The 14,330-nt window shown below is 55.5% G+C and overlaps 3 protein-coding genes across 7 annotated transcripts; 2 read left to right on the top strand and 1 right to left on the bottom strand.

Moving 5' to 3' along the window:
- Positions 1 to 1,056: 1,056 nt before the first annotated feature.
- RXRB (retinoid X receptor beta) lies at positions 1,057 to 7,712 on the bottom strand. 2 transcript variants are annotated; one of them, XM_077754783.1, is made up of 10 exons: positions 7,275 to 7,712; positions 6,439 to 6,686; positions 5,772 to 5,928; positions 5,226 to 5,405; positions 3,909 to 4,081; positions 3,368 to 3,497; positions 3,043 to 3,175; positions 2,836 to 2,939; positions 2,432 to 2,537; positions 1,057 to 2,334 (listed from the first exon to the last, which is right to left on the bottom strand). In XM_077754783.1, exons 1-10 carry the CDS (start codon positions 7,507 to 7,509, stop codon positions 2,187 to 2,189), a joined length of 1,614 nt encoding a protein of 537 aa, XP_077610909.1. In that variant the 5' UTR covers positions 7,510 to 7,712; the 3' UTR covers positions 1,057 to 2,186. The 2 variants fall into 2 exon arrangements, with proteins under 2 accessions (XP_077610909.1, XP_077610910.1); XM_077754784.1 differs by having other exon boundaries at positions 2,836 to 2,927.
- A 146-nt stretch (positions 7,713 to 7,858) lies between these two features.
- Positions 7,859 to 11,525, top strand: SLC39A7 (solute carrier family 39 member 7). Of its 3 annotated transcripts, XM_077754786.1 has the most exons (8): positions 7,859 to 7,967; positions 8,279 to 8,693; positions 8,785 to 8,953; positions 9,112 to 9,165; positions 9,295 to 9,459; positions 9,606 to 9,746; positions 9,956 to 10,152; positions 10,629 to 11,525. In XM_077754786.1, the coding sequence occupies exons 2-8, from the start codon at positions 8,280 to 8,282 to the stop codon at positions 10,899 to 10,901; spliced, it is 1,413 nt and encodes a 470-aa protein (XP_077610912.1). In that variant the 5' UTR covers positions 7,859 to 7,967; position 8,279; the 3' UTR covers positions 10,902 to 11,525. The 3 variants fall into 3 exon arrangements, with proteins under 3 accessions (XP_077610912.1, XP_077610911.1, XP_077610913.1); XM_077754785.1 differs by having other exon boundaries at positions 7,896 to 8,693; XM_077754787.1 differs by lacking the exon at positions 7,859 to 7,967 and having other exon boundaries at positions 8,285 to 8,425; positions 8,801 to 8,953.
- Positions 11,526 to 11,614: 89 nt separating this feature from the next.
- HSD17B8 (hydroxysteroid 17-beta dehydrogenase 8) lies at positions 11,615 to 13,973 on the top strand. 2 transcript variants are annotated; one of them, XM_077754788.1, is made up of 9 exons: positions 11,634 to 11,799; positions 11,990 to 12,207; positions 12,310 to 12,426; positions 12,539 to 12,631; positions 12,731 to 12,816; positions 12,935 to 13,019; positions 13,241 to 13,283; positions 13,515 to 13,589; positions 13,780 to 13,973. In XM_077754788.1, the coding sequence occupies exons 1-9, from the start codon at positions 11,754 to 11,756 to the stop codon at positions 13,794 to 13,796; spliced, it is 780 nt and encodes a 259-aa protein (XP_077610914.1). In that variant the 5' UTR covers positions 11,634 to 11,753; the 3' UTR covers positions 13,797 to 13,973. The 2 variants fall into 2 exon arrangements, with proteins under 2 accessions (XP_077610915.1, XP_077610914.1); XM_077754789.1 differs by lacking the exon at positions 12,539 to 12,631 and having other exon boundaries at positions 11,615 to 11,799.
- Positions 13,974 to 14,330: the final 357 nt, after the last annotated feature.

The following is a 14,330-nucleotide window of genomic DNA, read 5'->3' as shown; positions in this document are numbered from 1 at the left end:
ACCCTCGATCTCCACCTGGTTGTGGGTGTGGGGTGGGAGACAGGAGCCCTCGTTCGCTGACCCTTGCTCCTTGCAGAGACTGAATGGCCTCTACCCAAGATTTCTTTTTCGGGAACCCCAATATCTCTCCCTCTGCCCCTTCCTTTTCTAGGACTCAGACGTCCAGTCAAAGCCCCCACCTCAATTCCCTCCCTCTTAAGTCCAAGGCCCCTTTCAGCAGTCCCGGGCGGGATTTTAGGGCACTGTGGGAGGAGAGAGGCGGGCCTGGGGGTCCCCACCTCCCCCCAACAGGTCTCCATAATTATTTCCCCCCCCCCCGCCCAGTGTAATTACAGAGCCGGCCTGGGGTGGGGGTATTTATAGACAAGGCTATAGATAGCGACTGGAGACCTGCAACCCGACGGCTGCAAGGGCGGGGGGCAGGTGGTTAGCGGGGAGGCAGAGGGACTTAGTGTGGGGGCGGAGAGAGCCAGAGACTGCACATCCCGACACACACAGGATAATCAAGTCCAAGGAGATGAAAATGAGGGGACGAGGTCAGGGAGTCCGGGAGCCCAGGTGGCAAGGGACTCAGGGAAGATGAAGGGGCCGACGACGCTCATTGTAAGAGGCTGGGGAAACAGGGTCACTCAGGGACGAGAGCCCGCCTCCAAGCGGGCAACGCCTGAGGAGGCCGCCGTGCTCAGCGCCCAGTGCGCCCCCACGGACGGGCACGGCGCCGGGTCCGCCCGGAGCCCGTGGCGCGGCCGGGGAAGACAGGAGCGAGCCGAGGCGCCGCCGCCCGCTGGCGCTAGGAGGGCGCAAGCGAACAAGGCGCCTTTGAGAATCAGCCGCCCCCCTCTTCCTCCTCCGGCTGGCCCCGCCCCCAGCCTGGCACACCCTCTCCCCCCTCCCCGACAAAGCACGCCTTGTGTCCCCCACCCTGTGCCCGCCTCTCAGGCCCCAGGGAACCTCGGCGGCGGCGACGGCGTCAAGGGAGCTGTCCGGAGCTCCCGACCGGATACCCCCCCCACATGCGGCCAACGCAGTGCTGCTCCCCCAATACAGTCACCTCAGTCCAGAAAACAGCGATTTTAATTTGAAAGCTATTTTATGTGTGAGTGAAAGAGAAGGGAAAGGAAACCCAGAGAGAAGGGCTGCGGGGCAAAAATCATGCAGCCCCAGCACCCTGTCTCTGCAAGGCTGACCATCTCCCCCTCAATTCTCAGGCCAGGGTCCTGTGTCCCCAGTCTACACTGCGTGCCCAGGTCTGGGGGAAGGCTGTAAAAGGAAGGGCCTGAAGACTACTCACCAAACCACCCTGCCATCACATCCCAGGCCCCTTCCCCAAGTTAGACAAGAAGAGGTGGGGGAGGAGATAGGAAGGCCATTGCTTGAAGGGCCTCAGGGACAGACCATCTTAGGGCCCTGCCTTTCCCAAACACCACCTCCACCACTGGCATTTCTTAGTCAACCTGGGAAAGTACAGTACTTCTTTGAGTCTAACTGCAAGTCTCTATCCTCAGAGGAAATTAAAAATAGCAGATCGGTTCCTACATCTCCACCCAACCCTTAACCACCACCACCTTTTTATTTTTCAGTCTGACTGCAGCAGGAGGTGAAGTGTGAGGACGGCTCTGGACAGGAGACAGTGACAGGGCTCCTCCCTCTTGCAGAGTAGCCCCCACCTGCTGGACTACTGTCAAGGCTGTCAAGGCCTGGAGGAAGGGCTGTCAGAGTGCTACTCCCATGTCCATCAATTTGGGGGGCCTGCCCCCCAGGTATCCATCTCCAGGGGAGAGTTCCCATTTTCTCTCTTCACACGGGTAGCTATGTGAGGCAAGATGAGAAGGAAGCAAGGTCCTGTGAGCAAGGCCAGTGCTTTGTGCTGGGGGAAGGAGAGATCGTTCCAGGCAGGGGGTAAGAAATCACCCCAAATCATGACAGACCCAGACAAATTCAGAGACTCAAGGTCACTGAAGGGAGAGGTCCAGCCCTCACAAGGATCTGGGGTCCCTTCTGACTTGGGATATCAAACAAACCTCTTGGAGGGTTTATGGATCCCCCCTGGAGGTCTCAACTCTGCCCTGTACTCCTCACCCCACCGAGATTCTAGGACACGGCCCCTCCCCACCGTGCCCCAAGGCTGGAGTCCCTCTCAGATGTGTACTCCTCGAGTGTGAGGAGCACCATGTGCGGCTCTGGGCTCAGGCGAGCTGGTGGGGAGCCTCAAGCATCTCCATGAGGAAGGTGTCAATGGGGGTGTCTCCAATGAGCTTGAAGAAAAACAGGTGCTCTAGACACTTAAGGCCGATGGACCTGAGGGCAGGAAGACGCAGCAGCAGCTTGGCAAACCTGAAGCAGAGGTGGGAGAAGACAGCTGGAACCACATGGGCCCTGAACACACCTTCATGGCGCCCCACCACCCCACACCCCCACAGCTCCTTCTCACCGTCCCTGCTGCTCAGGGTACTTCTGCTTGCAATAGGTCTCCAGTGATGCATATACTTTCTCCCGCAGAACCTCCACCTCACTGGGATTGGAGAGGCCCTTGGCATCTGGGACGGCAGGGAAAAGAGGAGGAGGAAGAAGGAAGACAGATCAAGTCAGGGCAGATGTGGAGATGCAGCCCACATGATGTCCCTTTTGGGCCCCACCTACTGGCCCTTTACCAGATGCCTGGCAAGGGAAGTAGGGCAAGTTGTGGAAAGGGGTCAAAGGGGAAGGTATCAGTGCATGTGGGTTTTTCTTGGTCAGCTAGGAGATTTCCAGATTGAGGGGGTTAAGGACTCTCTGGAGAAGAGGAGGCTCCAAGGCTGCCTTGGCCTTGAGAAACAGGGGTAATCCTCCTCTTACCTGGATTGAACAGAATGATTGCCCTCAGGCAGCCAAGCTCTGTCTTGTCCATCCTCATGTCACGCATTTTGGACACTAGCTCTGTCAGCACCCTGGAGAGGGACCTGCAGGTCACTCAAAGGTCACAGCTCAGCCAGCCTTGGACACGGACCAGCCTAAAGCCCCACCCCCTCTACCTACAGGCCAGCCCAGCAGCGGGCCACTGACCGATCAAAGATGGCTCCCACGCCTGCAGAATGGGCTGAGTTGCGGTGCACATGAAGACCTGTGGCGAGGAGGATGCCATCTCGGACATCAATGGATCGGTGGGAGAAGGAAGCAATGAGGAGCTCGTTCCAGCCTGGGTAGGGGGCAGCAAGGGTCAGGAGCCAGACATCAGACCATGGAATTCGAAGCATATCCGGGGAAGAGAAGTGATGAAATCAATGAACTTGGCCCCCTTGGTATGTAAGTATGCACTGGGGTTGCTGAAGGTCAGAAGATCAAACAGGGATCGAATATCAAGAGGTAAAAGGGACCCAAGGTCACTGACCTGCCCGTAGCAATATGACCTGGTCATCCAGAGGCAAGGAGGAAAAGTGTGGGATCCTCTTCGCCCACTCAACAAGCGTGAACAGCTGTTTGTCAGCTGCCTGACAGATGTTAGTCACGGGGTCATTTGGCTGCAGGGGATGGGGAGGGAGGAGTTATGGGAGGGCTGGAGGTACATTGGAAACCACCCCCCACCCCACCCCGTAAGAGGTTTCTGCCACCACCTCCTTCTATGGACTCGCCCTTCAAACCCATCTGAATCAATCCCTGTAAGTCAGGCTTCTCTTCTGGCATTCGTGAAAACAATTATTTATTTCGGACTAGCCTGTGGTTCTACCCCTGGGTTGTTTTGGGATGGGGACAGAGAAAGCTATCACACCCACCTCAAATGTTTGAGAGACCTTGTGTGGCAGCACTTCCAGTCCCAGGCAGTGTTAGGGGGGATAGGAGGCCAAAGGGAGGGGAGAGGGAAATAGAACCGACCTAGACTCCCATCCCCCATCCCCCATCAGGAGAGACAATGGATTGACCCCATCACTCACGCTGCTGCCGCTACCCCCGGTTCCCCCAGGACCCTCAACGCCCTGGTCACTCTTCTGCTCCACGGCAAGCTCTGCCTCCAGGATCCTGTCCACAGGCATCTCCTCGGGGGCTCCCCCAGCCCCCTCCCCATCCCCGTCCTTGTCCTTCCCCCGCTGACGTTCTTCCTGTACCGCTGGGGTGAGGGGGGAGAAGAAAAAGTGGAAAGTCAACCATCAGCTGCGAGGGGTTCTGAAATGTCTTTAAGGCCTTATCAGGGTTCTCAAGGACCTTAGGAGATATTTATAGGATTGGGAAAGTCACTAGAAACGGTGGACTAGGGGCAGTCTGGAAGCAGGGGTTATAAAAGAGCAGGTAAATAAGCCGAAAAGAAGGGGAAGGGAGGATAAAGGAATTAGGGAGAAAACATTTAAACCTAGAATCTAAGAAATGTGCCAAATACATTTTTAACATCCATTCAATTATTATAAAAATCCTGGAAGCTCTTATCTTTGTTATTAAAGATGAAAATTTTAGGGCTTGGAGAAGTTAGATAGCTTGTCCAAGTTCTCATAATATAGAGCAAGTCATCCATCTAAATCCAAATGCGCCTGACTGCAAATCTGGGGCTCTTCTGATTCAACAAATTCCCAGTGAAAGGATCACTGGCCTGGGTCTTCAAAGTTGTGGGTTTTGACTGCAGCCCTGCCCCCTCTTTTGTTGCATGACCCCAGGAAAACCAGGCCTCAGCCTCATCCTAAATCCCTCTAAAATGAGGGATTTGACCAAGATACCTTAAAATGTCTGAGAATTCCAGAATTAGACTCAAGAAGGTAAGAGAAAGAGAAGGGAAGGCAGCCCTGAAGTCTTCAGTAACGTCTGTAGCTTCAAAGAGTAGAGTCCCCAACTTTGGAGGAAGGACCACACATAATAAATAGGGAGACAGAAGAGAGAGAGGGAGACAGAAAGACAGAGAGAGGGAGAGGGAAATCAAAGGCAGGCAAGCATTGGTCAAAAGAGAAGGGACTATTCAGGTTAGTAAAGGGGAGACAGAAACTCATCACGGGTAAGGAAAAGTTATCCTACCCTAGCACCAGACGGGTCGGGGGGTCATAGGTGCAGGACACAGAGAAGGAAACTCAAGAGAATAGAGCAGGATTCAAGGGAAAAGAGCTGATGAGGAGGGAAGAGAAAAATCAAATATCGCCCCCTAGAGGAGGCGAAAGAACAGTCCAGTCCTCCTGAGATGTATAGTCTGTGGTTTCCTGCAGTCTTCCCTCCACCTCCTCCCTCCTCTCTCATAGGGTAGCCAAGGAAGCCTGGCTGCCGCAGGCCCTTACCCTCCCTCTTCATGCCAGTGGCCAGGCACTTCTGATAGCGGCAGTACTGACAGCGGTTTCGCTGCCGTTTGTCCACCGTGCAATCTTTGTTGTCCCGGCACGAGTAGGTCAGGTCCTTACGGATGGTTCTCTTGAAGAAGCCTTTGCAGCCTTCACAGCTGTAAACCCCATAGTGTTTGCCTAGGAGGAGATGGGAATACCAACAAGGCTGCATGTAGACCCCTCACCATCAAGCCTCTTGCCAACTTCCCTCCCAGCAAACTTAGTTTAAATCCATTGTGTGTTTGCCACACACAGAGATGGGGAACCAGGACATGAGGGATGACCCAGTCCCACTCTCCTACTGTTCAAAAACCCTATACCAGCCCCCTCTTCGCCCAGACCACCCCTCATCCCACATCTGAGCTTCAGGTCCCTTAGTCATCACCAGGCTTCCTCCCATCCACTGGCTCCACTGCAACCCCATGAGCCCCTGGAAGTCCCACAGGTGATGGTAGATGTAAGATGCTCTCTTTCTTCCTCTCGATGATCCTCTGAGCCCCATACCTGAGCTTCGGTCCCCGCAGATTGCACATAGCCGTTTACCAGCCCCAGGGCCACCTGGAGGGGGTGGACAGTGCAGGCCCCGGACCCCTAAGACTGGTGGCTTCACATCTTCAGGGGGGCCAGACCCACCCCCAGGGAGCGACACTGTTGAATTAATCTGGGATGGGGGAAATAGGGAAGTCACAGGGAGACTCACTGGGAAGGAGAATCTCTCAGAGGTCGTGGAAATCATCCCCTACCACCTAGGCAGGGCCCTGCATTGCACATTACAGAGGACATTATTTACACTGCAGTCTATGTGAAGGGCCACCCCTGGAGCACAACCCCAAAAAGGTTAGACATACAGTTCTCCCTGCAATTGTGCAACACAGGGGCCCTGAAGGGCGTGTATCTCAGGACGGAAGATGGGATAAAAAGGGCAGAAAATAACTGATAGATGAAAGGAACATCAGAATATCAGGTTCTTTTATAGGGCAGGGGAGGAAGCATGCACTGAAAGATCAGTCACCTCAGGAAGGGCAAGGGGTCTCACAAGGACCACAGGCCTGCCAGGGTTAGAGGACTGGAAGGTCAGTGGGCCATGGGGAAGTTCACACAAGGATCTGGGGTCACAAGGAAAACAAGGAAATGAAAGCGGAGAGGCAGTCAGTGAGCCACGACCTCTCACCTGGGGACTGCTGACAGGACCGGAGAATCCTGGGGGAGCTGGAGGGGGCAGACCAGGGGACCCCATGGAAGAGCTGATGACTGGGAAGGGGGAGCCCAGTGGAGGAGGTGGCATCGGGGGTGGGGGTGGGGCCCCGGAGCCTCCAAGGCTTGGGGCTGCTGAAGGGGGTAGGGGTAGCCCAGGAGGAGAAGGGGGAGGGCCCCCCTGGGGAAGGGGATTCGGGGAGGAACTGTCTGGGCTTCGGGAGTCTGAGGGAGGGGTACGTACAGGCACAGAGACACACNCCCACCCCACCCCACCCATCCTCAAGTCCAGAAACACCCTGTGGTCAAACAACGGTTTAACTTCTAATTGTGGTGAGAGGAGGGGGTTAACAAAAGGCAGGAGAGCTCAAGTGAAGGACAATTCCAAGCAATGCACTTGGTCACCCCAAGCCAGACATGTCTTATGTGGGTGGGGCAGCACGTGGGGTGGAACTGACAGCCCCTCCATTCCCGGCGTGTAGCCTGAGCGTGCAAGGAAACGAGGCGGAAGAGACCCCTCCTTGGACCCAGGATCTGCCTTCAAACGACCAGAGCCCCCAAACTCAAGGACTCAAGTCCCACACCCGAGACCTCTGGATTGTAAGGCCTCAAACAGCCAAAGCTAGGAGAGCGGAAGCTCCCCCTCCCCGCCCCGCCCCGGGGGGGGAGGGCGCTAAGGACCTCCGGAGGGAGGGGACGCGTGTTTACAAACAAGGGGGCGGGAGCGCTAGGGAAGGAGCTCCAGGGGACAGCGGGGAGGGGTCGCAGATAACGCGGTCACTGGTTCGCCTCTCCGTCCGCTAGGACACTCACCCCGCCCGCTGTCGCCCATCCCGTCCCGTCCAGCCTCCCCTGGCTCCGGCTCCGGGGTTTGTTGTTCTCCCGCTGCCGCCGCCGCCGCCGCCGCCGCCGCGGGATCCAGCCAGGGCCGTCGCCGCCGCCACCGGGAGGCGACCCCACAATGCATTTCTTTTCGCACCCCCACCGGCCCACACTGCCCTGCGGCATGCCGCTGGGGGAGGAAGGGCGGGCGAGCAGTCCAAGACATGATTCTTGGCTGAGTGCAAGGATACCGTAGAGGTACCAGGGATTCCCACGTATTGACCGGGGGACTAGCTGAGCACGAGGAAGCCCCAGAGAAAAAGACTCTGGCCTGAACCGGGTCGAATTAAGCGCTTCGCTCTGCTCTGTACCAAAATGACAGCGCCGACATGGCAGCCATCTTGGTATAGACGGGAAGTCTCAGTGCTAGTTCCCGCCCCCTCGTCTAGTTGGAAACGGAGGAGGCGGTCTCCTTAGCCCAGTTAGCCGGCCTCGCCCAGCCTCCCCTCAAATAACCTCCACACCTGCGCATGCGCGCCAGAGCAGGGCTCGCCGCCACCAGTGTGTCGCCATATTGGTAAAGGTATTAGGACCGAGGTGGAACGGAACTTCCTGTTCTCGCGGGAGCCAGAGGCGGGACTGCCACGTCCGAGCAAACCGGGAAAGGAGAGGATCCTGAAGCCGGTGAGAATTCCCCTGCTTTACCCTACCATCCTTTCCAGGCCTTTTCCATCTTCTAGGGGATCATAGAGACTAGGGCCCAGAGAGTCCGTAAAGTGGAGGATCAAAGCCTAGAGCGGTGTCCCAGGGCCCTACATCCGGGAGGGAGTTCGAGATAAAGAGACGGAGTCTTGGGAACAATGTGGGTGGGGACAGAACGGAATGGGTGAGCGGCCCATAGACGTGGACGGAGGGCACGAACGGAGTAAAACTGACCCTGCGTAGGTATAGAGTTGAGGGTCAAGTGGAGTCACTATCTCTGTCCCTCTGGTCAGCATGATGGCCAGAGGCCTGGGGCCCCCCCACTGGGTGGCCATGGGACTGCTGACCTGGGCGGCCTTGGGGCTGCTAGTGGCCGGACACGGGGGTCATGGCGACCTGCACCAGGACCTGCACGAAGACTTCCATGGCCACAGCCACAGGCGCTCCCATGAGGATTTTCACCATGGACACAGTCATGCCCATGGCCATGGCCACACTCACGAAAGCATCTGGCATGGGCATACCCACGGTCACGAACATGGACATTCACATGAGGATTTGCACCATGGCCATAGCCATGGCCAATCCCATGAGAGCCTCTACCACAGAGGACATGGACATGAGCGTGAGCACAGCCATGGAGGCTATGGGGAGTCTGGGGCTCCAGGCATCAAGCAGGACCTGGACACTGTCACTCTCTGGGCCTATGTGAGTCCCCAGGGGATGGGGGAGAGCGGGGCCGATTCTGGATTGTTGGGAAACCCCGCACCACTTGACCCCCTGACTCTCCCCTCACCAGGCACTGGGGGCCACAGTGCTGATCTCTGCAGCTCCATTTTTTGTCCTCTTCCTCATCCCCGTGGAATCAAACTCCCCCCGGCACCGCTCTCTGCTCCAGATCTTGCTCAGTTTTGCTTCAGGTGGGCTCCTGGGAGATGCCTTTCTGCACCTCATCCCTCATGCCCTGGGTAAGTGATTTTTGGCCACTATCGCAAATCTTAATATATTTTATTCTCTGGGCAAAAAGGTTCTTCTTTTGTGATCCTTGACCTTCCAGTATTCCCCCAAGTGCATGCCCCTTGGGCAGGGTATTCTGTTATCTGGCTTTTTCTCCTCCTTTCTCTAGAACCTCATTCTCATCACCCTCTGGAGCAGCCTGGACATGGACATTCCCACAGTGGTGAGGAAGAGGTGGATGGAGATGTGTTGGGATGTTGAGGGAGGTCTTTCCCTCCCTATTCTCCTGCACTTGGGGAAGAGGAGTCTGGAATCCACATTTCCCTTAATGTCTCAATGCCTCTATTCCTAGGCCAGGGCCCCATTCTGTCTGTGGGACTATGGGTCCTCAGTGGAATTGTTGCCTTTCTTGTGGTGGAGAAATTTGTGAGACATGTGAAAGGAGGACATGGACACAGTCATGGACATGGACATGCTCATGGTCACACACAGGGAAGTCATGGGCATGGAAGACAGGGTGAGTCCAGGAACAACTTTCCTTGAAAGCCACTTTGGCTGCTTCAGAATCCCCTAATCTTATGGCTCTTCGGTGGGAGGGGACTTCCCTTTAGAGGACATTTCTGGGGATTTCCATCCTCCGCTCTTACCAACTTCTTCCCTCAGAGCGTTCTTTAAAGGAGAAACAGAGCTCAGAGGAAGAAGAAAAGGAAGCAGGTGGGTCTCGGAAGAGGAGAGGAGGGAGCACAGGGCTCAAAGATGGGCCAGTGAAACCTCAAAATTCTGAAGAGGAAAAAACAGGTTCAGGTGAGGGTCGGGGTTACTGATAAACTTGGGCAAGGGATGTCACAAATCATATGGAATATGCATTGTGGGTAATGGCAGGTATCTGAAAAACAGGAAGGGGCTGGATGTGAAGTGGTCTCTGGAGGGAGATGTGATAATGGCTGACGGGGGCTGGGACTAGGGATGGTAGATGCTTCTAATCATGTTGTCTTCCTTTTCACTTGTACAAGATCTACGTGTGTCAGGGTACCTGAATCTGGCTGCTGACCTGGCACACAACTTCACAGATGGTCTGGCTATTGGTGCTTCATTTAGAGGAGGTCGGGGGCTAGGGATCCTGACCACAATGACTGTCCTGCTACATGAAGTGCCCCATGAAGTCGGGGACTTTGCCATCCTGGTCCAGTCTGGGTGCAGCAAAAAGCAGGTTGGTAATGATGTGCAGGGGACATGATTGCCTCAGTCTTTACCTCCTTCTCACCCACCCAAAACCCAAGACCGCCTCTCATTAGTTTCAGTTACAAACTATTAACACAGTAGTTCCAAATTAGTACTATTACGAACAGCACATTCTCTAGAAATTAGGAAGAAGAAATTGTTTCTTTGTCCTGTGGCTCAGTATTTCTTGAACTCTGGTCCACAAACCATCTGAATGGTTTATGAGGGTCTTTCACACTGCCCCTCACCCTGACCTTCTGAATCAGAAGTTCTGTGGAAAGGACTTCTTTGATAATTTTCTATTTTTCAGAAAGTGTCTATTTTAGATCCTCCTCTTTTTGCCTTACTCCTCAGGTTCCAAAGACAGGCACCCTACCGATCCATATCTATACCCGACCAGACATGCCTAACCACTGATCATCTTTAGATGTTGTTGAATACCTTTCTGTCTTTTCTGCCCACCAGGCGATGCGTCTACAACTACTGACGGCAATAGGGGCACTGGCAGGCGCAGCCTGTGCCCTCCTAACTGAAGGAGGGGCAGTGGGCAGTGAAGTTGCAAGTGGTGCCGGTCCTGGCTGGGTTCTGCCATTCACTGCAGGTGGCTTTATCTATGTAGCAACGGTGTCCGTGTTGCCTGAGCTGTTGAGGGAAGCATCACCATTGCAGTCACTTCTGGAGGTGCTGGGGCTGCTGGGGGGAGTTGTCATGATGGTGCTGATTGCCCACCTCGAGTGAGAGGGGGGATAAACCATCCCCACCCCAGCCCTAAACCTCTAGCATCTAAGTCCTCCAGGTCAGGGGTCTGTGGAAGTTGGGGACCCTGGCCAGGGACGTCTGCCAAAGGAAGTTGTATCCTAGGGAAGTGGTAACTTTGGCATTAAGGTCATCACGATTTTGAGGTTTTATAGGAGCTGCAGAACTGAGAATGAGAAGTCAAAGGGACCATAGTGTTAGTCATGTGCTGACCATGTTGTTGGGTTTGGGGGACTAAATGGGGCCATGAAGAAGGCTGGAGAAGAGAGAGGGTGATGACAGCCTACCCTGTGTCCCCTACCCAACCTGTTTTCAGAAGACCAAGCTACCACATGGTGGTTTCTCCAAGGTCCACCTTCCCCTCCCACCTGTTGGTAGAAGCTTCAGGGAAGACCAGAGCCCTGGAGAGTGGGTAGCAGGAAGAGACGGGGATTTACATCAATTAAACATCAATCGTGTGTCCTGATTTGGGAGTGATTGAGGTGGGGAGGTGGGTTTGCTAATCTCATGGCCTTTTTTTTTTTTTCTATTCTTTTGATATCACTGTTTGAATTGAGGGGTAGGGGAGGTAACCGGAAATAAAGTCCTCGGATCTTCCGCCCCACACGCGGTCTTTGTCTTTTTTTGGGAGAATTGGGGGCCCCTCATCTTTCCAGTCCCCAGGTTCCAGAGCCGTGGTGTGTGACCACGCCCCCGCGGTGGAGGGTCGGCCTGCGCTAGTGGCGACCGAAGGCCCAACGCTGGCCGGGCTTAGATTGGCGCGACTTTGCTCTTGCCACGCCCCCTCTGCGCTAGGATTGGCTGAGTGCTGTGCCCGCCCGCCCACCGCCGGACATGGCGTCTCAGCTCCGGCTCCTCTCGGCTCTGGCCCTGGTCACAGGTTGAGGGAATGCTCTTCCAGGGCGGGTCGGGGTGCCGGGGTGTTGTCCGGGGGCGCCCTTGGGGTCTGCAGTGGCTGTGGCCTCTGGTCCTTGGTCCGAATCTTACTAACTTTGCGCCCTATTGACCTCTGACCCCTGCCTACTCCTCCCTTTCTCCTCCCCCACTCCGCGTGTTCTCTCCCACCTTAGGCGCTGGTAGCGGCATCGGCCGAGCTGTCAGTGTGCGCCTGGCCAGAGAGGGGGCCGCAGTGGCCGCTTGCGACCTGGACGGGGTGGCGGCAAGCGAGACGGTGCGGCTGCTGCGCGGGCAGGGGAGCGAGGAGGTGGCGCCCTGCGGGGCTCACGCAGCCTTCCAGGCTGACGTGTCTGAGTCCGCGGCGGTCAGGCGCCTGCTGGAACAAGTACAGGTGAACGCGAGACGACCTCGTCCCGTTTAAAGAGCCAACATCGACTGACTTCACTAACCTGGCTGTACTTGGGTTTTCATGTGTAACCACTCCCTTCCATAGGCCTGCTTTTCTCGCCCACCATCTGTCGTTGTGTCCTGTGCTGGGATCACCAGGGATGAGTTTCTGCTCCACATGTCTGAGGATGACTGGGACAAAGTCATAGCTGTCAACCTCAAGGTGGCGACTTCTGAACCTGTGACTTGTGGTTTCTCTGGCCTGGGGGAGGGAGCTGGAGGAGGACTGTCACCCCAACTGTTCCTTTCTGCCTTGGTTACTCTTTTCCCACCAGGGCATCTTTCTAGTCACTCAAGCTGCAGCCCAAGCCCTGGTGTCCAATGGTTGTCATGGTTCCATCATCAACATCAGTAGCATCACAGGAAAGGTCAGGTTGAGTTAGGAGATCAGCCAGCCAACTGGGCATAGAGAAGAGAGGCCCTCCTTGGGACTCCTGACTCATTCCAAATCTCTGACTCACCTATAGGTGGGGAACATGGGACAGACAAACTACGCAGCATCCAAGGCTGGAGTCATTGGGCTGACCCAGACTGCAGCTCGAGAGCTTGGCCGGTTAGTCAGGCACAGCTGGGGGTACAGAGGGATTTGCTGAGCCACGTGGAAGGTCTGGGGAGGGGGGGTGTCAGTGGTCAGCCCTCCCCAGGGTCAGCAGCCACTCTCCCTTCCACAGACATGGGATCCGCTGTAATTCTGTCCTCCCAGGGTTCATTGCAACACCCATGACACAGAAAGTGCCACAGAAAGTGCTGGACAAGGTAGGAGGCTGTGGGTAGAGGGCAGAGGGCAGAATTACTCAGACACCCAGTCTCTCTGGGCTTCAGAGAGAATGCTGAGCACAGGGCCTGGCAAATAGTAAATTCAATAAGTGTGCAAGGAATGAAGAAGACAAAAGAAAAAGGCATCACAGACTCAGCCTGCCAAAAAAAAAAAAATCCGTAAAAGAAACTTTTACCTACGTGTGAGTGTTTTCTTACAGGTGACTGGAATGATCCCGATGGGACATTTTGGGGATCCTGAGGGTGAGCACTGAATAAGAAGGAGGAGCTAGGGAGGGGGCCTGAATGAAGAGGTCCCAAAGTGTGTGGTATCTGAGAGGATCTCACCAGGATTCGTGGTTGGTGTGTGTGTGTGTGTGTGTGTGTGTGTGTGTGTGTGTGTGTGTGTTGGCAGAGAGGGGTTCTGGTGGGAGGTGATGACTTTGGGTCTATGAAAGTGAATAGGATTCTGCCTTCTCTCCACCGTTCCCATAGATGTGGCAGATGTGGTCGCATTCTTGGCATCTGAAGACAGTAGATACATCACAGGGGCCTCAGTGGAAGTCACTGGTATGAGGCCATCGTGGGGAGGGAGAGGGCAGATAAGTGGAACCCAGACGAAAAGACAAGGGGGTCTGGAGCCACTGAGGGAAGAGCAGAAGTTCCCATAGGCAAGGGACCGAAGTGGGCACACACACAGCTCCCCCCAGCCCATTTGTCTCCACCTATGCATCTGTCCAAATGTTTCTGCCCCTCCCAGGAGGTCTTTTCATGTAACTGCCTCACGGACCCTGGATTCTGCTCACTCCCCCACCACTCCACCCGGCCTCCTGCTGATGAGGACTCTGAGTTCCCAGGCTACAAAAGGGGTGGCAGTGTATGGCTCTGGAATGCTGAATATGGGAGGCAGGGGTGCTTGTGACCCTAATAAATTCCAAATCCTCTTCCCTGCCACCTCCGGTTCTTCTTGTGTCTAAGCCCTCAGACCCTTCCCCACCTCCCCCTCCTTTCCCTTTCCCGAAGGATTGTTCCCTTTCACTGCCTGGTCTCCCAGGGCAACCCCCGCCGCCGGGTGTGAGAGGAGAGAGTGTGTGTCACTGTGTATGCGTGACACTCTGGGTCTTTATGGAGGGAGGGGGTCTCTGCCCCACCCCCTTCCACTGGTCCTACAGCCCCAGTACCCTCCCCCCAATTCCCTGGGTCCTTATGGTCCCCAAGGGTGGTTTGTTCATGGCCCCATCCTGGTGTCCAGTCTGGCCTTGGGAGGGGGTCTTGGAACAGGTGGCCCTCCCCCACCCCCTCCCTTCGCTG

The sequence above is a fragment of the Crocuta crocuta genome, unplaced genomic scaffold (genome assembly GCF_008692635.1).
Source record: "Crocuta crocuta isolate KB4526 unplaced genomic scaffold, BGI_CrCroc_1.0 scaffold132, whole genome shotgun sequence".
Taxonomy (NCBI): domain Eukaryota; kingdom Metazoa; phylum Chordata; class Mammalia; order Carnivora; family Hyaenidae; genus Crocuta; species Crocuta crocuta.
This window is presented reverse-complemented; position numbering and strand designations above follow the sequence as displayed.

Coding starts and splice junctions, on each gene's coding strand:
- RXRB (XM_077754783.1), bottom strand. CDS start 7,509: ATGTCTTGGACTGCTCGCCCGCCCTTCCTCCCCCAGCGGCATGCCGCA. Junction 5,406..5,771: donor CTGCGGGGACCGAAGCTCAG/GTATGGGGCTCA, acceptor ATCTCCTCCTAG/GCAAACACTATGGGGTTTAC. Junction 3,176..3,367: donor GGTCATATTGCTACGGGCAG/GTCAGTGACCTT, acceptor CCCCCTACCCAG/GCTGGAACGAGCTCCTCATT.
- SLC39A7 (XM_077754786.1), top strand. CDS start 8,280: ATGATGGCCAGAGGCCTGGGGCCCCCCCACTGGGTGGCCATGGGACTG. Junction 8,694..8,784: donor CTGTCACTCTCTGGGCCTAT/GTGAGTCCCCAG, acceptor TCCCCTCACCAG/GCACTGGGGGCCACAGTGCT. Junction 9,747..9,955: donor AGAGGAAAAAACAGGTTCAG/GTGAGGGTCGGG, acceptor CACTTGTACAAG/ATCTACGTGTGTCAGGGTAC.
- HSD17B8 (XM_077754788.1), top strand. CDS start 11,754: ATGGCGTCTCAGCTCCGGCTCCTCTCGGCTCTGGCCCTGGTCACAG. Junction 12,427..12,538: donor TCATAGCTGTCAACCTCAAG/GTGGCGACTTCT, acceptor TTTTCCCACCAG/GGCATCTTTCTAGTCACTCA. Junction 12,632..12,730: donor TCAGTAGCATCACAGGAAAG/GTCAGGTTGAGT, acceptor ACTCACCTATAG/GTGGGGAACATGGGACAGAC.